The sequence below is a fragment of the Mya arenaria genome, chromosome 15 (assembly GCF_026914265.1).
Source record: "Mya arenaria isolate MELC-2E11 chromosome 15, ASM2691426v1".
NCBI lineage: Eukaryota > Metazoa > Mollusca > Bivalvia > Myida > Myidae > Mya > Mya arenaria.
Genome location: NC_069136.1, coordinates 8,325,709 through 8,335,793, shown reverse-complemented (window position 1 = coordinate 8,335,793; position 10,085 = coordinate 8,325,709). Strand labels below are relative to the sequence as shown.

The following is a 10,085-nucleotide window of genomic DNA, read 5'->3' as shown; positions in this document are numbered from 1 at the left end:
TCCAGTCAATGACCTTCAAAAATAACAATCATTATAGTCAATATTCAATGTTACCAAACACCTAACCCTAACCCTCCTATAAGAACAATTTAAAATAAGCTTGGAAAGTTTAGACTGGTATTACTAATGAGAGAGAGAGAGAGAGAGAGAGAGAGAGAGAGAGAGATGTGAGAGCGAATATGTCGCAAATGTTGGTGGCCAAGCGGAGATGAGGCTAGGGGTGTGGGCAGACTTGAGGACGTAGGTGAACAAACTTCTGCAGTCAAAAATGCACACACAGTGCCGCGAAAATGCTCTATACATGTTTTTATTTTTAGAAAACTACAGTATATTCTCAAATTTGGTACTTCCTGTTAGAACACAAACCTATCAATGCAGCCTACAGATGGCCTAGATCCATGATATCGCAGATAGTATAGCTGCATATGTCCTCCGAGGTGTCGCTTGTACAGCTGTGGCCCCCAAAACCACGACGCCCTTATCATCTTATCGTATAAGTTCACATTAGTGAATACAGTTATCTACATTTTCACCGCAGACAAATCCGTTGCTGATTGAGAGCTGTTGTAAGTACATATTACTCAATAAAAGATATACTAGCTGGTATATATTATATTTAATTATTCGCACTGATCATAGTAAGTTCGAATGACAGTTAACTATGAACGCTTATTCCGAAATAAATTAAATAAAGAAAATAAGCTTTGCACAACCTTACCGACATACATGTGTGAGGTACGTGTTACGATTATCACTAGCGGATCCAGGGGGCGTCCAAGTTTACTTTCTAATTCAATATAGGAGATAAAAGTTATAAATTACGCAATAAAGTTACGCCCCCTGGCTCTTACTTCAAATCCTGGAACCGCCCCGGATTATAATATTTGCATTTAGTCATGTATGAAAAAGTCAAGTTGGCGTTTCACTAACTGCTTGTAAATCTTTCTCCAGGGCTAAACATGCGATCTGTGGTGGGAATCCTGTTCATGTTCGTTGCCACGGCAATGAGGTAAGGTCGCGTACAGAATGGTTTAAGGCAGTGGTCACCCTCTCGCACATGTTTGTAAATGAAATGCCTGTTTGTAAATTTTACAGAATTTAGAATATTATTCAATGATATGCTGTCTTTTTAGACGTTTGAAGTAATGTCCCCCAGCCCCCTTGAAACGCAATTCATGCTGCTCTAGACTACACATGCCTTGTAAAAAATATTGTACTAAGTTTAAACAGAACGATGTTATTTGCATGTGTGAACTCCATTAAAGGGACGCGTTCACGCATTTTATGGAGTTTTTTTTTAAATTTTATTAAACTGAGTTATTTTTTGTACTCTGGTGAATAAACACCAAACAGCACCTATAGGCAAACATTACTTTGAATCCAACCTTAAAATAATTCGATTTTTCAATATCGTTACTAACGCTCCTCGGCAATATACAGCGCTTTTTGTCTTTTTAATATGTATTAACAAAAGAGCCTTTGTGACTGACCAGATAAAATGTGAACGAGCCCCTTTGAAATGTAATAAGAAATGTTCTTGAATGCCCTTTTTAAAATGGCAATTCACATTAAGAGCATTGACGCTTCTTGGTGATGAACTTAAGATTGACCGGAGCATTTAAGATCACATGAATGTCCCTGAAATTAATTTTAATCATTATTTTCAACCTTTTCCCTGTCGATTTTTTTTTGCTTTTGATTATTATGTAAATAAGTTTGTTTTCGGCGTTTAACACTTGAAAAAGAGATGCACATAATTAAAAGATCATATCTATGTAACAGACTGTACAAATTGCTATGTGCACCTGTAAGGGTTCGAACTCACAACCTCTGGCTGCAAGCGGTCAATCTACCACGTCGCTATAAAAGCTAGCTCTATAGCGAAACAGTATAAGTACCGCTATATACATATCGACTACCCGTTTACATTTACATTGAGCTTGTAAAATCAGAGTGCAGCAATGTAATTAACGATGACGTCATATTCTAGCACACCGGATAGGCATTTCCGGTGATTTCAGCCGTGCTGGAAAACTCCATCTGGCATCCCCCCATGCCAGATGAGTCACGCGCTGTGACGTAATACTTTCAATTTCTATTATTAAACACTAAATGTAACCATAGTTATGCGATTTCAATAGATTAGTCCCATTAACATTAACTTTACAAAAATATTCCTTAAAAACAAAACAAAATAACCCTTAAAAGACGTGATAGCGAAGGAACTTATTGACGTATGCAGTGATTCTAGCACACCGGATAGGCATTTCCGGTGAATTCAGCCGTGCTGGAAAACTCCATCTGGCATCCCCCCATGCCAGATGAGTTACGCGCTGTGACGTAATAATTTCAATTTCTTTTATAATACACTTTATAATCATAATTATGAGATTTAAATAGATGAGTTCCATTAACATTAACTTTACAAAAATAGACTTTTACAAACAAAACAAAATAACCCTTAAAAGACGTGATGTCGAAGGAACTTATTGACGTATGCAGTGAATACAAATTACTGCGCGTCATGACGTCAGTAAAAATCATCGCACGCGCTTTTTGGTGATACGTACAAAAATGCGACTTTTTATGTATTTTTCTCCAAAAGAAATGTAATCTATTTATGCTAGAAAAAAATATCTATCATGTGTGTCCGTTCCGGATAGAAAAATCCGACCCTCGGGCACGCTGCGTAGCCGGTAACTTGGCAAGCCTCGTTACCTGGCAACGCAGGTGCCCTCGGGTCGGATTTTTCTATCCGGAACGGGAACACATGACAGATATTATTAATACAAATTACTGCGCGTCATGACGTCAGTAAACATCATCGCACGCGCTTTTTGGTGAAATGTACAAAAACGCGCTTTCTTATGTATTTTCTTCACAAAAAATGTTATTTAAGGTATGCTAGAAAAAATATCTATCATGTGTGTCCGTTCCGGAGAGAAAAATCCGACCCTCGGGCACGCTGCGTAGCCGGTACCTCGGCAAGCCTCGTTACCTGGCAACGCAGGTGCCCTCGGGTCGGATTTTTTTATCCGGAACGGGAACACATGACAGATATTATTAATATCAAGCGATTCATACAAAATGAATTTCCGTATTCGTAAAAACTAAAAAGACTATCGCAAGTATTTGTTCATTCATAACCGCCTCCATTCAACTCCAGCGTGAATGTTCAGCTACTGCAACCGTATGCGGTGACGGCGGAGACAATGTACCACAACATTGACGTGAACCATGACAGCATTTTTACCCTGCAGGAATTCATTGATGACTTTAGACAATATGATATCGACCGTAAGGATAACTGTTGTATTGCGTTAAAATAAAACCTAGATCATATATTAAACATCAACATTTCCGAGAAAACCTATACCTAAATAGATCTGGCCGCTTTAATTCAGTGAACGATCGTTTTATATTTTACCGAGCGAGCAGTGAAAGCTTTGGGTGTCCGAGTGGCGTAGCCACAAGTGAAATATTTTCTTTTGTGTGCACGGGGTAAAATATATTGTAATCTTGCACTGAAGCAGCAACTTCCATATTATTATATGCCTGAAAGGGTAAACAATAAATTGTATTTTTTTAATAAAAAGTGCGTCACATTGTTTGCCAACGTATTGATATATGGTTCTTATTTCCTCCATATGTGAAAAAAAATTATCCATTTTTTGTCACCAGTGGTTTTTCTACCGATTTAAGGCTGTTGATCCCCCAGCGTCGGGCCACTCAGTCAGACCAGCCCTCTATACTACATTATTTGACTGATAAATCTCTATAAATTTCCGGACAGCATATTTTCGAAAGTGATTAAATACTGTGTATACCTTATTTGAAAGAGGGCTGGTCTGACTGAGTGGCCCGTCGCTGGGGGATCAACAGTCTTAAATCTGTAGAAACACCACTGGTGACAAAAAGTGGATATTTTTCTATTTACTAGTTTTAAATACTATTTGGTAAAGTTCAGTTCACCTGCGTGTTTAAGCAAAATAACAAAATAATTATGAAATTAGGATAATTTCAAGATATTTAATAAAAAGTGGCCGAAACTGTGTCAGTAGGTCGGTAGGTCTGGCTTTGTTTATTCCATGATTAAGTAATGAATGAACAAGAAACATCAAACGGGCTACACTAAAGAAGCAGTGGTAACATTCGTGTAATTTTTTTGTGAGTGGGTCGGGCCACTTAAAAATCGATGAAATTATGTTTCAGATGACGGAAAGATCACCCGGCACGAGTACACATCGTTCGTGTGCTTCCTAACTCCGACAATGTACCAGCTCTCCCATTATTTGTTTGACGAGTTCGACAGTGATTCCAACCACCATCTTGACACCGGAGACTTCGGAAACTTCTACCACTTGCTCGACAGTGATCGTACGTTTGTTTGTTTTTGATTTCACCAACCAAGAACAACCAAATTAACACCATAGTACACACCATGGATGCCAAATATATATGCTTGTTGTAGTGGTTTGTAGTGTAAGGCCTCACCTAAATTATGTTTTATTCTACGGCTTTAGCGAACCATGTTCAGTTTTTTTATATGCCTGCTCATAGACAGTTTTTAGTTAAACCTGCCGTGAACAAACGGGCGACTTTTAGTGTCTTGTCCGATCAATGCCTTTTTTAAGTATAACCAAATTTAGTCAAAATGTGTTTAGGAATAATAACTAAGACAGATTCGTTAACAATCCATATCGCTCCAATCACAAGAAAGTTATCGCCCTTGAATTATATTTTTTAACATAAACCAGTTCTATCCGATCAATAACTTTGTAAGCTTTTGTCGAATCCTCACCGAATTTGGTCAGAAAATGCATTGACAGAATATCCCAGTCAGATTCGATAATCAATCATGTCTCCCCAATCACTCCAGAGTTATGAACCTTGAATTTGTAAAAGCTGTATAAACAGTGTCAGCTCCCTATAGTAAGCTGAACGTACAACCATTTATAATCACAAAACTTGATTTCTAAAATTAGGACGGGCGTATTTTGAGACCATTTGCGCTTGTGTTAAGCGTTCGCTCCTTTTTCTTAAAAAAATACCCCATAATGACAAAAGAACATTGCCATTATAATGTGTCTATGGCAACTCTATGACAACTCTCAGTGATATTAGCCGCGCGGTGTATTCGCTTAGAATCACGCGTAGAAGGGGGAAAGTTATAAATATTCCGGATTACCATCTTGAATGATAAATTGTGTCGAAAAGAGTGGCTACAGTTTTCCTCTGCTCGCTTTTTGTTTTGCTCGCTCGCCCCATATTATTTTGCCAACATCCGTATAGCCAATTAATATTAATAAATTGATTGGGCCTAATCGTATGGAAATGCATTAAAGCTGCGCCGGACCTAAACTGTACTGAAAAATGTAACCTATCGTTTCTTTTCCTCTTTAAGATAATGGAACAGTATCTCTCCCAGAATGGACGGCATGGTGGGTCAAGGTAAGAATACTTTTTTTTCATGATTTAATTTGATACGAGTCCATATTTTCTTTAAAAACATAATTATCATTAAATCACCGGTACATAACCTTACAGACGAACGTTTAATAATGATAAATAAAAAAAAATAATGAGAAAAGAAATGGCAGAAATCAGCCATCCTAGGTCTGTATTTGTTAATTTAGAATTTAGAGGAAAAAATACATTCTTATGTAAAATTCCAGACCTTCCAAAGTCTTGAAGGAGCAGACCACCATGTGCATGGCCATTCTAATACACATGGAAATTCGATGTGTACCTAAAGGATGAATAACTATTATCTCCAAAGGCGAGAGACAGATTATTTAAATACCATGCTTCATTTAGATATTGTTTCATTGGAAGATAATAAATATAATGTACTCGTATTCAACAAATGGTTCTTTACAATTGTTCGTTTCTTAATTATTATTATTATCTAATCTGATGATGTTGTTGATGATGATGATAATGATGATAATGATGATGATGATGATGATAATACTAATGATAAAATAATATTAATAACAATAATAATAATAATAATAATAATAATAATAATAATAATAATAATAATAATAATAATAATTATATAATTATACATGTATACGTAAGAAGAAGAAGAAGAAGAAGAAGAAGAAGAAGAAGAATTAGGCAACGGAGACGGTTTATTAATATTATTATTATTATTATAATTATAATTGTTATTATTATTTTTATATTATTTGTATTATTATTATTATTATTATTATTATTATTATTATTATTATTATTATTATTAAATAAGTGCTTGCGCTTTCACGGGTTATCCTTGACGTGCCCGCAAGGTCTGAATAAATACATACAATTATTATAATAATAATAATAATAATAATAATAATAATACCCCCGTCGAACCTCAATCGCATAAAAGAACGCGCTTCCCGCGTTCATTTAAAAGTAACAACATGGATATTGTATACATACGTCTCTCAAAGGAAATACTCATTCCTTCGACAAATAAAATAATTTATTCTGTTAAAAGTAATAAATGTATTTTCTTTATTTTTGTATATTTTGTTGAACACACTGTCTGAGAAAGCAATCGATTAAAACGAATAATATACAGAACTATTTTTCAATCGCGGATGCATTTTGAGTCCAAACGGGAGGTGGTATATAAACCACGGCTTAACCGTTGTTTTGAAAAAGTGCACACCAAGTAACAGCCAATATGCGGGAGATTGTACATATGCAAGCTGGCCAATGCGGTAACCAGATTGGTGCTAAGGTAACGTATGAGTTTTATTACAATATTTTGAAGTAGAATTATACATTTAACACATAAATCTATGAATGCAGTGTTGTTAGCTGAGTTAAAGCGATTTTCTACTACGATTGGCAAGTGTAGTTTTTCTTCATGAACTTATTTAAACAAATTAACGTCAAGCCGCAGGATTTGTGCAATACTTATATACACTTGTAATAATCATATGTTTAGTTCTTATTTGTTTTTGGTCATACATTTTAGTTCTGGGAAGTCATTTCCGATGAACATGGAATTGATCCAACTGGCACATACCACGGAGATTCGGATCTTCAGCTAGAAAGAATAAATGTGTATTATAATGAAGCAACAGGTAAGAATAAAGTTGTATCGAATATTTGACATTTATCTACATTCAGTGAGTACTATAATGAATTATACGTGACGTGAAAACAGATGACGTCATTCGCGCGTAACATTTCGCGTATACGAGCAGGTAATAGTTGTAGATGTAATGAGTTCTTCCCAAAGGCACAGTATTGTCTTTAAAGGAACTACAGAATTTTATAACTCACATGTATATGTGTAAAAGTTAAAAACATAAAAGCCCTCGGGCAGTTATTCGTCCCACTGGGGCAATTATCAACCAATAGCCTCAACCATGTATTATTCTTTAGCAAGTTTTATATTTAGCACAAAGTCAATTGTGTTGCAACTGGTGTTGTTATTTATAATACTATTTAAAGCTCAATTCATATAAATACGTAGCAAAGTGATTAAAATTTGAAATTAATAATGAGTTTCAATTTATGACTTGTCACGAAGTCGGAAGATGCCACTATTTTTGCCAGTAATAGTGTGTTGATGTACTGCAAGGCCAATAAGTCTAATGGCTTTACTAATTGTAGAGTTGTAGCCCTTTTACGAATGAAAGAACAACAACGACTTGAAGGACTCCCTTGCACTTTCGTTTTGAAATATCATATGGTCATTAACATGCAATTGATTATGTTTTCATCTTATTGACATAAAAATACTTAAGCCATTTTTGCCCAATTGTTGTTTCTTTTTTTTCAGGAGGGAAATATGTTCCGAGAGCAATTCTGGTTGATTTGGAACCGGGAACCATGGACTCTGTCAGATCGGGACCATTTGGGCAAATATTCAGACCAGACAATTTTGTGTTCGGACAGAGTGGAGCTGGAAACAACTGGGCGAAAGGACATTACACAGAGGGTGCAGAATTAGTGGACTCAGTTCTAGATGTGGTCAGGAAAGAGGCGGAGAGTTGTGACTGCCTGCAGGGATTCCAACTTACACACTCGCTGGGTGGCGGCACCGGCTCCGGTATGGGAACCCTCCTTATCTCCAAGATCCGTGAAGAGTATCCCGACAGAATCATGAACACATTTTCCGTCGTTCCATCACCAAAGGTACTATTCAATGTTTCTGTGCATAATATAATTTGTTTTGTTTTTAAGCAACGCTTACACCCATCCTCACTATAGGTACCGTGACATACAGAGGCTGAGCATGCTTCTTTGTTTCAGTGTTTTATTGGTTTTGATCTGACATTGTGGAGCGTCAAAGATTATTTATAGTGTTGAAATTTCCGTGTATAGACTTGTACTTTTCTGTAGAATTCATATTTACTGTGTTCTTCCATTCCAGGTGTCAGACACTGTTGTTGAGCCATACAATGCCACACTGTCCGTCCACCAGCTTGTCGAGAACACTGACGAGACCTACTGCATTGACAACGAGGCTCTCTACGACATCTGCTTCAGGACCCTGAAACTGACCACCCCAACATACGGTGACTTGAACCATCTCGTCTCGGCTACCATGTCCGGTGTCACCACCTGCCTCCGATTCCCCGGGCAGCTCAACGCCGATCTCCGCAAATTGGCTGTTAACATGGTACCCTTCCCGCGACTCCACTTCTTCATGCCTGGGTTCGCTCCTCTCACCTCCCGCGGTAGCCAGCAGTACAGGGCGCTCACCGTCCCCGAGCTCACCCAGCAGATGTTCGACGCCAAGAACATGATGGCTGCGTGCGACCCGCGTCACGGCAGGTAGAGAGAAGTATTTTTCAAACATTAAAATCACGCTTTTCTCTACTCTCTTGAATTTAAGCACGCTCTCACTTCCAAACAGCGCCACAGGAATGAGGCATACGTCATTTCTGAAATCATGTTACGTTCCCCATACAATACATTTAGCGCTTTTTCCCAGAAACTCGACAACAAAATGTAATTAAAAAAAATTGTCATCAATAAAATATAGAAAAAATGTTGGTTTCAGTGTACGCTCGCATTTTTTTACCTTGTGAACACGAAAAGTTAATAATACACTGGTTGCTGTGCAACTCGTATGACCTTGCAACTATTGCTATCCGCAGGTACCTCACTGTTGCCGCCATGTTCCGTGGACGCATGTCCATGAAGGAGGTCGACGAACAGATGTTGAACGTCCAAAACAAGAACAGCAGCTACTTTGTTGAATGGATCCCAAACAACGTGAAGACCGCTGTCTGCGACATTCCTCCCCGCGGCCTGAAGATGTCTGCCACCTTTATCGGTAACAGCACCGCAATCCAGGAGCTATTCAAGCGCATCTCCGAGCAGTTCACCGCCATGTTCCGGCGCAAGGCCTTCCTGCATTGGTAAATATAGCAATTATATATTTTTAAGCAGAGACGAATGTGGTAAATGTGATATAGTCATTGCAAGTATATAACGTGAGTGAAGGGCTTACTTTGCTCAATGTTGCTGTATGCTCACTCTTGTATAGGCCCGAGAAAAATTAAAGATGTTACGTAAAACTTCCCATAAATGCAGGTACACGGGCGAGGGCATGGACGAGATGGAGTTCACCGAGGCGGAGTCGAACATGAACGACCTTGTTTCGGAGTACCAGCAGTACCAGGACGCCACCGCCGAGGAGGAGGGAGAGTTTGACGAGGAAGAAGAGGACGGAGAGGCTGCCTAGACACACGCGACACACACTATAAACATTCCAACTTTTTGAACTTATTGGCTGACGTAACATCCTGAATTAAATTAAAAAACATGAAAATAAAGAATTGTATGCATGGACTTTCATGTTAGTCTTTATTTACAATATACGAATGGTTTGAACAAACGTGTTTCATGGAATTTGCCCGCTTGCCATACTGCCTTTATACAGCAAAAGCGCAAGAGGAAATGCGATCAATCCTTAATTGTGGAAAAAAATGACGTAAAAAAAACGCACTTTTGTACAATTTACCAAAACACGTGCTCGACATTGTTGACTGACGTCATAAAGCGCAGTAATTGTAAATCACTTCATCTCCAACAGTTCCTCTAAAATTGTGTTTTTACGGATT

At 37.8% G+C, this 10,085-nt stretch overlaps 2 protein-coding genes across 2 annotated transcripts; both read left to right on the top strand.

Annotated features, from left to right (window-relative positions):
• Window positions 1-490: 490 nt before the first annotated feature.
• LOC128218763 (uncharacterized) lies at window positions 491-5,858 on the top strand. The gene is made up of 6 exons (XM_052926453.1): window positions 491-566; window positions 952-1,009; window positions 3,167-3,297; window positions 4,213-4,377; window positions 5,405-5,451; window positions 5,676-5,858. Exons 2-6 carry the CDS (start codon window positions 960-962, stop codon window positions 5,751-5,753), a joined length of 471 nt encoding a protein of 156 aa, XP_052782413.1. The 5' UTR covers window positions 491-566; window positions 952-959; the 3' UTR covers window positions 5,754-5,858.
• Window positions 5,859-6,636: 778 nt separating this feature from the next.
• Window positions 6,637-9,813, top strand: LOC128218871 (tubulin beta chain-like). The gene is made up of 6 exons (XM_052926614.1): window positions 6,637-6,739; window positions 6,980-7,088; window positions 7,793-8,148; window positions 8,387-8,790; window positions 9,117-9,380; window positions 9,556-9,813. The coding sequence occupies exons 1-6, from the start codon at window positions 6,683-6,685 to the stop codon at window positions 9,704-9,706; spliced, it is 1,341 nt and encodes a 446-aa protein (XP_052782574.1). The 5' UTR covers window positions 6,637-6,682; the 3' UTR covers window positions 9,707-9,813.
• The last annotated feature ends 272 nt before the right edge of the window (window positions 9,814-10,085 follow it).